Raw genomic sequence first — 12,530 nt, forward strand, 5'->3', positions numbered from 1 at the left:
TGTCATCAAATTTTGTTACGATCGGTCCATAATTAGTCATAGCTCCCATATAGACCCGCTTCCGAAAATCACTTTAACGTGCATAAATCTCTCTTGGTATACACACCAAATTCAACATAAATAAGTTTCAGATAGACATAAATCACACAACCTAATTTCATGGTGATCGGTCCATAATTGGTCATAGCATCAATATAAGTCCCACTTCCGAAAATCACTCACGAATATCAATTTTTGATGTTTCTGAAAATAAAATTTTTTTTCGGGCTTGACCTACCATACTTTCTTACTTGTTTCATTATTTCTTTGCTCAAAAGTCTTTTCCTCTAAGACCTTTTTGGTCGATTAGTGGGATGATAAATTTGGTCAAAATTTGACAACCTGTATTTTAATAAGCTGGTCACAAACTTAATTTTCTGAAATCATTTTACAAACGAACCTGTAGTTTAAAAGATACTGACACTTTTCTGCCGATCGAGCCAACTGTGCTGGATTTGAAAGGAATTATAAAAGTTTTTGGGACCAGCATAAGTTGGGATTATCGTGAGGAGGACAATTTACACATTAGAATTAATATATTGCTGATTAGTGTCACTCTGTAATCTAAAGCGTAGTGTGTTTAATTTTTAGTCTAAAATATTAGTCTAACACCCACCTTAAAGTATATCGATTGACTCAGAAAAAATTTCCGCCCTTCATTCCGTCTGTCTGGCTGGATGGCCATGCAGACCTTAATTTTAGTCATTGTAATCTCTCCAAAATAAATATTTCTGGGTGTATTATCATTTCACTGTCTCTTGTTTGAACAAGTTGTAGTTATTTTAAAAGTTTATCAATATTTAAATTTATGGACATGTTATCGAGTTATCGATCGTATTTGATTAACCCCTAGTGTACAAGAGAAAACTAGATATTTAATGCTTATAATTTGATTTTAGGGGCTGGTTATTTCACTCACTCTGTGAGAATAGGTCAAGAACTAAGAACTAATTGTATATTTGTAGCTGGTATCTAGTTGGGTTGTCTAGTACACAACCCAACTAGATACCAGCTCTCTTTAGACACATAATTGGGGTAAATTTGCTTCGTACATGTTAAAATATTTTGTTGTATAGCTAGACAAGTAACCAGTTAAGTAACCGGTATATGAATTCCCATACGTTGACTACTTTGGACCAGCTTTCAGGCAGTATCTTAAAATAACAATTTTTTACGCTTTATTTATTGAATCTGCCTTCTATAGGACTAACAATATGTATTTAAATCTTCCCAATAAGCACCAAAGCCTCAAAAATTCAAGCACTTGAACATTTTGTTGGAATTTGACTTGGCCACTAGTCATATAAATAATTCTGTAACCAGTGGTGACTCTTAATCAGTGTTCGGCACTTATGTAATCAGAGGCCGAACTTTATCAGTTCATAAAAATTATCAAAAAGCTCCAAATATTACAATCAATACCCGGTTAGCTTACAACAGAGAAAACAGGTAATGCCGAACACTGCTCTAAATGCTAAGTAAAAAAAAATAGTTCGGAACTGTCACCCAAAACTGCTGGGTAGTTTTAATGAGACACTAAATTAAAAGTCTAGCAAATGACAACACAAACATATGGGCAATTCCATATCATCGTACGTGACATTTGTACGCTTATAGATTGGAATAGATTTTGCAAAAATAAGAGTATCTGAAAAATAATTTGGTATTTATGTTCCATTCAGAGGGTACTATATTTTAAAAGAATAAAAAGTTCTTTCGAATCATTGTTGTCCAAAATATCGAGCGAAATAAGGGTATATCGTACGTGACATAAAACGGAAGTAATTTTCGAATCGTGATTCTTTTAATTTCTTACACTGAACGAAATATTTTTCCTTTTCCTAGGTTTACAATAAATAAAAACAATCTTTGAATGATTTTATAATAAATACAATTTCATATCGTACGTGACATACCGTACGTGACAGAGTTTTCTCCTAAAATAAAACAATATATATTCTGTAAATATATGTATAAAAATAATTAAAAAAATTTATAGAAAATATACATTCGGTTTCAATAAACAATTTTATAATAGCAGATAAACAATCATAGTCAAATTCATTTCATAATATATGCTAATTGGGAGCTTAGTTTTAACCGCAATTTAGCCTAAAACATGCCAATTAAATTAAAAAAATTAAATAGTCAGTTTAAACTATTATTTATGCCAATAAAATACTTACATATATTAATATTTTAGTGTTTCCTCCTATTAAAATCATCTTGAAAAAAAGTTTTAAGCGTTTTTAGGTTTTCAGTTGTGGTAGTTATTCTCTCGAAATTGCATACAATTTTGCATATCTAAACAGTGCAGTGTTAATAGACATTTATACACTACTAACTGTACTATACACTAAATCGATCACGTTCGTTCACTCGATCACTTACTCATTCATCTCACCCACTCTCACCTCTACATGCATACATTTGTACATACATTCTTTCAAACGTTTCTATAAATTAACACATACTTAAACTATCAATCACTCAATCAATCCAATATTCATTCAATATAAAGAATATTGTATATAAACTTTTTTAAAATAATTTAAACAGCATCGTTTTTTATTTTTTTTTACTATTTTTTTTTTTATTTAAATTTATTTGATTTTTTTATTTCATTTGATTTGATTTTGTTTTGTTTAATTATTTGTTTAATGATTTATATGTAAAAAAGTAAAAAAAAAAATGAAAAAATAATGAGATTTAGTTTGTCTATGCATTAAAGTCAAACACTAAAATTATTTATATTTGTATTTTGTACTCTTTTATTTCTTTTTTCTCCTTCTCTTTTTTGCATTGAATTATATTCATAAACTCGATCACAAAAAAAAAAAAAAAAAAAAAAAACGAATAAATTTAATTTTTCAAAATTCCAAATTCAATCATTTTCCTTAAAAATGTTGTGTTATTTCTTTAATTACAATTTCAACTCATTTCAATTCACTTTAATAAATTTTGGTTTTTTTTATTTTTTTGGTTTTTAAATTTAATTTGTTTTTGTGATTTTTGTTTTAAACTTTAAATGAACATGTATGTACATTAACATTTCTGTCTATCTTTTTCTATTATATATAAAATTTGTAATAATAAATAACTTTTATATATTAAACTAAATAATTTAAAAACAAAAAACAATTAAATAAAACAAAAACGTTTTGCATTTTTGGGGGCATTTTTCAAAAAAAAAAAAAAATTAAAATAATAATTATGGTTATTTAATAAATAATATTAAAATGTAATTAATTAATAATGCCAAAGAAAAATGCAAAACGTTATAGAGCAATCGCACGTATCCAGTATTTTGATTCCGTTCACCTACTAAGTCCTGATTATTAAAAATTCCCTATTCCTCACTCTTGTAATCCCACGAAAAATCCTTAATTTTTCACACCCAGCGGTTTCTTAGACTAAATCAGAACAGTTAATTTTTTTTCTCTTCTTAATGTCCTTCTTGCTATCAATTGCACCAAAAATTCTAATTTTCAAATAACTAAAAAACAAAAATGTATAAATAGTACAAGATTTAACTAAAACAACAAAAAATGCACTTTAATCAATTTAGATAAATGCATAAAAAAAACTACAATTATAAACTTAAACAACAACATACTACTACTACTACTCGTTAACAATAAATAATAACATAACAGCAACAGCTAACAACAAAAACAACAACAACAATATATTAACATAAAGAAAATGTCTTAGATTTCAAATCAAATCAAATCAAATATTTCTAAATACAATATATCTATTCATGTACAGTGGCACCACTACTGTATACAGTGTTCGTTTAGAAATACATAATACAACAATGAATAACTAATAGTTAAATACACTAAATACTAAGTTTAGTTTAAACGAAACTAGTTTAGGTTTAATAACAATTTAAATACAACAATAAGGATTAACTGCAACAAGAACAACAACAACAACAACAAATTAAAATATTTATTTTGATACAAAAACCATACATACTAAAATACATATTAGCAAAAGAAAACAAATTCTAAATATAATTAAACTACATACTTATGTATATTTAGTTAGTTGTTAAAAATTAAAAAAAAATAAAAATTACTGAATATTTGCACCTAATGTTAGATTTAAAAGAATGCATTCTTTTGTTAGCATTTAAACTATAGTAAGTAACTTGAATATCTCTCAAAAGATTTCTCTATAACATTTTGTGTCTATTTAATAAGGTTTCCTGTTTAAAAACTAAAACTTATTACTACTAATATTAACTAATAGCCTACTAACTAATATTTACTGTAAACCTTCAAATACTACTACTTAAATATTAAGATATGCATTTAAAATGCTTTGTTATACGGAAGAAATCCTTACATCTGTCCTTAATGTCCTTTGTATAAATAGTCCTGCCATTAATCATTTGGTACACAATCAAAAAAATATATTTATTTTGAGATTTTAAAAGAGTTAGAGCTTAGAGAACAGCTTCCACGTTTCCATAAAAATCAATTCAAAACCAAAACAATCGCAAGCCATGCGACACCCTGCAACATTTAATATCCGGTTTATTTCTCTACACTTCTATGCAACAAAGTGACTTCTCTTTTGCTGCAATTCATTCTCTTTAAAGCAATAACTTTCTCATTTAAACTCATTTAAATATAGACTAGTATTTTCAGTACTTTTTCCTTTAACGAGAGTAAGAAATCGGTGTCTTGGGCAATGACACGATTCATAAAATGAAATTAATCTATATCAGGGAAGCGCAAAAAGAGAAATTGCAGTTTGAGTGCATGTATAGGTTAAAAATAAAAAATCCGCAACAACATCAAGCAACAGAATGAAATATTTGTATTTTTTACGCTCTTGCTGTGTGTTCTGTTTACTTTCGGGTTGTGTACGTGTAAATTCACGAAAATGTTCGTAATCTCAACAATATGAACGCCTACCAATGATCTATATATATAAAAGAGAAACGTTACTGACTGACTGACTGATTCATCATCGCACAGCCCAAACGGCTGAAACTAGAATCACGAAATTTTAACTGTGGGTTGCTCCCTCCCCAAAACGATCCGATAAGAAGGGATTTTTGGAAATTCTAACGTTTAGGGGGTAAAAAAGGATAAAAACGGGTAAATTCGGTAACCTTATATCTTCAAATGTAATAAAGATACAAAAAAACTTAAAATTGCATGTTACTCCATTCAAAAAATAAGCTGACAGGTGTTTCGTACTTTTCCAAAATTCGAATCTTTTAGGGGAGGAAACGGGTAAAAACTGTATTTTGGTACTTTTTTGGCACCCTATGTATCTTTTAAACCAATAAACATAGAATCAAATTTTAAATCGTATTCTTTACTTATCAAAAAATAAAAAATACAAGTTTGGTACTTTTTGGAAATTCGAACCCTTAAGGGGTACTTTTTCATAAAATATGTTTTTCTATAATTTGACATAGACATACGAATATTTTATTATGAGCTACCACCACGTTACATAAATTTATTTGAATAAAATTTTACCACCTCAATGGGGATAAAAAAAGGTACCAAAAAGGGGATATAATCGGGAAAATACATTATATTTGAAATTATTAGGCCAATTTTGATAATTTTTTTAACGTTGGTTCCTGGATTCATACAAAAATTAACTAACAGGGTGTTATTTGGAACTCGAGTACCAAAATCCGGGTAAACAGTTTGGTACTTTTTTTAAAACATATTTATTCTTGGGCACATTAACACAGATTTTAATGTTTTGAGACATGCCTGCAGCATAAACAATTTTGGCAAAATTGTTTATTGTTCCTAGGGGTGTTCAAGGAAGAAAAGGGAAATTGGTACTTTTCTTCTAATGGTACTTTTTTAACATTTTAAATTATTTCAGTTATATACATTAAAGTTAGCTGATATGTATCTAAGTGAAGTTAGTGTTAGGAATAGGGTATAATATTTAGGTACCAAAATGTGAGAACTGAACTATAGGTACTTTTTTATTCATCTAATGGTACTTTTTCAATTTTATATGACAATGTACTTAGAAACATGAAATTAAGCATATATGGCCCTAAGTGAGTGAGAATTCTAAGGGGAGACTTTTTGGTACTTTTTCTTTATTCGAATGGTACTTTTTGAAATTTCTTCACCAATGAACCTAGAAACATGAAATAAAGCTTACATGGGCCCGAGTGATTGGGAATCCACAAGTGGCTGCTTTTTGGTACTTTTTCTATATTCTAATGGTACTTTTTGAATTTTCTATAATAATGACCAATGACATAAAAACCAATTATATGTTTCAGTAATATTGTAGAATACCGAATTTTAATAACGTAATACCCAAAAAACCCTGTTTTTTTACTCTCCTGAAAAGTTGTGTTTTTCAAGTTAGAGGTTTTTGAATATAGGCCCTCGATATATTTTTTTCATTTGATTTAATTTAAACAAATTTGGAAAATTTTTTAATAGTTTACAGTGTTTAAAGGGTATTTCAAATAAAACATTTAAAAATACAACTACGTTAATACGTAAATATTTTTTTATTAACAAAAACAAGTAATAAAATTACATTTAATTCAGACTTTTCATTACTAAACTGATGATATTAATAAAAACTTAATGAAAAAACAAAAAATTAAAATACATTGCATAACATTGTAAGGTATAAGGAATTTATACTTTTTGAAAACCTAACTCTACGTAAAATATTTGCACTTTCAATAAAAACATATTGTTAATTGTCAAAAGTTATAAATATTTTTGAAAAATAAACAAAATCCCCCTATATCTTTAACGTGACAAATTAATTTGATGAAAAAATTTCAACATTTTTTTTTTTAGCTTGACAAATGAAATTTGTTCTTGAATCAAGCTCGCCAGGCATATTCATTTCAGTAATTTTAATCTCTCTAAAGTGAATATTTCTGGGTGTATCATTTCACTGTCTGTTGTTAGAATAAGTTGTGTCTATTTTAAAAGTTTAGTAAAAATCTAATTTATGGACTAGCTACTTTACTCTAGTATTATCAGACCAAGTCGATAATACATATTTCGAAATACTATAGAGACAAGTTATTGAGTTATTAATAGTATTTGATTAAACCCTATTATACAAGAGAGAAGTCACTCCCAATTAGTGCTATAAATTGTCAAATAAACACACAGTATATAAGTGAGTTGCCTGATAATAGTTCAAGAACTAAATACAGAAAATTATACCGTATCTTTGTAGCTGGTATCTAGTTTGGTTGAGAACTAGGAGTTGTCTTTAGACACACCTAAGTCACATAAATAATTCTATAACCAGTGGTGACTCTTAATCAGTGTTCGGCACTTATATCCCCAGAGTTTTAACTTGATCAGTTAATGAAAATTATAAGAATATCACTACCTAACATGTGTTTAAAATTATATAGATTTCTCCTTTATAGAATCTGGAATAATACTGCAAGAATTAATTTATAAATCAATCGAAATTCATTAAAAATAAAAAATTTTTTTTCTGTATTTTCATTAAAATTCTGTCAGATATGCTACAGGTCTACATGGTCTATTACTATATTTGATATAGCCATGAGAAATTGGCCCATAATGGCGATAATCGGTTTTTCGGTTCTACAGAAATTATTCATATCGCGTTCAATTCAGAAATTAATTTTTAATTCACAAATGATGTTTTAATCAAATTTTAGTATTTTCACAAAATCTGCACCCCTCATCCACTGCTATCTTCAGTTGGAATAAGTTCTTACTTATTATTTTATATAAAAACTTGTATCTAATTCATCCAAAATATGTGTAGTGGTAAATCCGAATAAAGTTCTTCATTTAATTTGACCCAAACATTTTGTTACAAGTTTTTTAACTATATTATAATCACAGTAACCATTTACATGATTGTGGTAACCATAATATGGTTAACTTACGATTCACATGATTACAGTAAACATATTAATGTTTGTGACAACCATTTATATGATGAAGGACTTATCATATTATGGTGCTCTCGGCTTAGGCTTATCATAATCTGAGAACAACATATTATGATAAAATTATTCATCATATGAATGGTTGTCACAAACATATATTTGTTTACTGTAACCATATATATGGTTTATACAATCATGTGAATCGTAAATTAACCATATTATGGTTCCCACAATCATGTAAATGGTTACTGTGACTATAATATAGTTAAAAAACATGTAACAATATTGAAATGGTTACAGTAACCATGCCCAATTATATTTTTTCTCTGCGTGATAGATCCTTCCCTCTAAGCACTATTAAGTCTTCCGCACACAGACGGATGAACACAGCTAGATCGTCTTAGAATTTTTTGAGTCTACGACCATTATTTCTAACCCGATTCATGTCTTGTATATCCAATAACAAGCGTTTTCATATAGGGAGCAAGGAAAGAAATTAAAATCTTATTTATCGTATCTTAGCTTTCAAAACTAAAAGTATTGTATATAAAAATACGCCCCCTAAAGGCAACATTCGCTACATGAAGGGATTATGAAATATGTTAAACTTATGGCAAAATAATGAAACTTTCAGAAATACTATATCACTGAATAAATTTATTTCAAAATATCCTGAATGGTTTAACATCACATCATTTGATGGCTAAAAATACAGATCCTAATAACAAATGTTTTACATATAAAGGACAATCGAACTTCTAAATCTAAATTCCTAATTAATTAAATTTAACTTTAACGGAACATACAAAAGAATGCATACTTTTAGGGGCATAGACAACACTTTACTAAGAATCAAGCATAGAAATGCTAGAAAAAAGAGTAACTATTTTAATAAGAATATTTAAATTTAGAAATTAATACAACACACAAATATACATACATAAAAAGCAATTAATTAATAATTATTACAGAAAAAAAGTACCTTAAATTACAACAAACCAACCAACAAATATTTAAAAGAAACAAACAAACAAAAAGTTAGCGATAAGTTCTATTTTACAGTTCACTATTTAGAATTCCATCCAATAGCGACAATACTCGTAGGTATTACATAACAGTAAGTTGTTAAAGTTAAAATTTCTTAAATTTCCGCTTTTAAAACAAACTCAGAAACTTTCCGCTTAAAATTTCTAAAAATCCAAAATTTATTTTCGCATTTCAAATGCTCAAAATTTCAAATTTATGATTTCAATTGATAAAATTTCAAAAGTAATTTAATTAATAACGGAAAGAGTTAATGAAATGTAATAATTGTCAAAGCAAATATCGATTCAAACGATCGATAACAGTTAGAAACAGAGAAAGAAAGAGAGAGAGAACCGCACACACAGAACCTTGTGAATCCCATTCAACTAACCTAATGATAGTGCGACGTTTTACAGTCGCCTTCTTTCAAATTTTCACGAAAGGCCTCATCGAGTTATTCGCTGAAATTGGATCCGCCTGGCAAGGGAAAAGTCAAAGCCAAGAGAAAGCCATTAAGCACACCGGCCTCACCCTCTCGTGTGCGCAGTGAGCCGCAATGCACTTGTATGACAGCCGAACAATATGCACGCTTGAGAAATGATCCCAGAGTACGAGGTGAGGAAGTTACAAAAACCAAATCAAAAATCAAATTTGTTCTATTTTTTTTTTCTTGTCTTGCTAAAGCCAAAATTCAATTAAAACCAAATTAACACCTACTTAAATTCCTTGAACAAGAAACAATTTATTTCAAAAAAAAAAAATACTAAGAAAAACACTATTTTTACTTATTTTAAAAATCAAAACAAAAAAAGTGTATTATCCACTTAAAACCAACCATCCTAATCCCTCTTAATCCCAAACAAACAAAAATCCTATATTGTTTTTTTTTGGTTGTGAATTAAAGTCATTTTTTGAGTTCTATTGTTATTTTTTTCAGTTCTGTGATGTTCAATTATTTTGTTTTTTTTTTGTTGTTAAAATCCCATGTAGTTTTTATTTTATTTTAGTTATTTAAATCTTTTGTTTTCTTTCCATTGCCAAATGCCATCAACATCCTCATCATATTCATCATCATAACTTTTGCAGGTTCTTCCACTTTGCCACGCAATGTGGGTTCCCGCGTTGCAGCCGATGCCGATGGACAGCCACATCAGAAAGTCACAAATGCTACGAGCAGTACATCGCTCTATGACAATGTCGCTAGTGGTGGTGGGGGTGGAGGCGTTCAAGGCATGGGCTCTGCTGGTGGTAAGTTATTTGCTGACTTCACTATTATATTGTTATTATTTTGGATTATAATATTAATTTCCTTTGTTGCCAGATACTTTAGGTCGTCAAATTAAAACTCAAGATGCTGCAGCTGCCACCAATGGCGGTGTCTGTGGTGGTGGTGGCGGCTCCAATACAACTGGTATTTCTTCTGGCGATATTTGCTCCCAAAATCATGTTGGTTCCCAAGCTGGTCCCGAGGATGTCGGCCAGTCAGATGTCGATATGGCCAAGAGTGAAGGTACTCAAGCCGGTGGCCCACTACATCAATCCGTAGGAACTTCCACTAAATCTACCGGTACTCGCTCTAAAGAATATGCTGACGATATGGTAAGTTAAATGCTAAATCTGCCACACAAATACCGATTTAATGCAATCAGAGAGTAGCAGTCGTCACTAATAGTGTCACTCAAATTTACTACATTAATATACACGTAATGATTTACAACATTACTGCACATATACATATATTCACTGTCAAACAAATGTAAATGTTTATAGAAATGTAGGCACATATGTATATGTAATCAGTTTGCAAGACATCCATTAACTAGGGATGTATACCAATAATATTTAGTTAGCATTCATACAATCATTGTTTACTAGGCATTTGACCTTAACTATTCCAAATTTGTTAATTAAATTCGCTTTGAGTTGCCTTTTATCTAGGTTCAAAGTTCAAATTTAACATAAGATTGGTGAAAAATCGTTCTACTTCAAATGTATATAACCTTTTCACACCTTATCCAATACTTACAATATTCCTAGTTTCAATATATTTTCCTAAAAAGTCAAGATTGACTATCGTTACCTCTAAAAACCGTTAAGGATATAGTCGTAAATACTGTTACCGATATTCTATAACAAACTTGAAATTATAAAAGGAGTATGCCTTAAAAATGGGGTATTTACAATAGATGTCGTATATTTTGAACGCGGTTTTTACTCCATGAAAGTTGTTGTCAAACTCAAAAAGAGCGTGCAAAATCATTGAAAAACTCAGGAAGGTTTGCAAGTAGCAGAATTCATCCAAAAGCAGGGAAGTTGGGTACCATATGAATAGAAGCTGAGAGACTATGAAAGACGATTTTGTATGTCAGAAATGCAGTTGCAACGCTATAAAAGAAAACCATTTTTGCACCGACTCATTACTTATGATTAAAAATAGAGACATTACAATAACCCGATGCGTAAGAGATCGGATGTGAAACCTGGTCAACCAGCTGAATCGACACCAAAGCCAAATATCCATGGAATTAAAGTAATGCTATGTATTTGGTGGGACTATCTATTATAAGATGTTGCAATCTGGCCAGACCATCACAGGGAACTTATACCGAACGCAACTGATTCGTTTGAAGCGAGCATTGGCCGAAAAACGCCCAGAATATGCGGCCAGACATGAAACTGTAATATTCCATCATGACAATGCTCGACTACATGTTGCAATACCTGTTGAAAAGTATTTAGAATGTAGTGGTTGGGAAGTTTCGTCTCAAACGCTTTATAATCCAAACCTTTCCCCGTTCAACTAGAACGATCTCTCTGCACGCAGAGGAAAAATATAATTGGGCATGGTTACTGTAACCATTTGAATAGTGTTACAAGATTTTTAACAATATTATAGTCACAGTAACCATTTACATGATTGTGGTAACCATAATATGGTTAATTTACGATTCACATGATATCAACCATATATATATGGTTACAGTAAACAAATATATGTTTGTGGCAACCATATTTATGATGAATAATTTTATCATAATATGTTGTTCTCAGATTATGATAAGCCGAGAGCCGAGAGCAACATGATAAGATAAGTCCTTCATCATATGAATGGTTTTCACAAACATATATTTGTTTACTGTAACCATATATATGGTTGATACAATCATGTGAATCGTAAATTAACCATATTATGGTTACCACAATCATGTAAATGGTTACTGTGACTATAATATTGTTAAAAATCTGTGACTATAATATAGTTAAAAAACTTGTAACAATATTGAAATGGTTACAGTAACCATGCCCAACTATATTTTTTCTCTGCGTGTGGGATACGCTTCACTTGGGAACAGAGTATCCGATATTGGCTTGATTCGTTTTTGGCTTCAAATGATGAGCAGTTCTTTTGGCGAGGAATCCATATGTTGCCAGAAATGTGGGAAGAGATTATAGCTAATAATGGCCAATACTTTGAATAAATTTATATTGTACAAATGTTTCAAAATAAAAGCTAATACTAATTTTTGATTTTAATATGGGGGATTTCATATCA

General features: G+C 29.7%; 1 protein-coding gene across 7 annotated transcripts in view; it reads left to right on the forward strand.

Annotated features, from left to right (window-relative positions):
- The window catches only part of sif (still life), a 238,008-nt gene that overhangs the window by 6,214 nt on the left and 219,264 nt on the right, over positions 1–12,530 (forward strand). For 4 of the 7 annotated variants that reach the window (XM_065502960.1, XM_065502958.1, XM_065502964.1 and 1 more), the window contains exons 4-6: positions 9,379–9,592; positions 10,064–10,225; positions 10,299–10,576. In XM_065502960.1, the coding sequence (XP_065359032.1) occupies positions 9,379–9,592; positions 10,064–10,225; positions 10,299–10,576 (654 nt within the window). The remainder of the gene's footprint in view (positions 1–9,378; positions 9,593–10,063; positions 10,226–10,298; positions 10,577–12,530) is intronic. The other 3 variants (XM_065502962.1, XM_065502961.1, XM_065502959.1) reach the window with 2 other exon arrangements.

Source organism: Calliphora vicina, chromosome 3 (assembly GCF_958450345.1).
Source record: "Calliphora vicina chromosome 3, idCalVici1.1, whole genome shotgun sequence".
Classification (NCBI taxonomy): Eukaryota; Metazoa; Arthropoda; class Insecta; order Diptera; family Calliphoridae; genus Calliphora; species Calliphora vicina.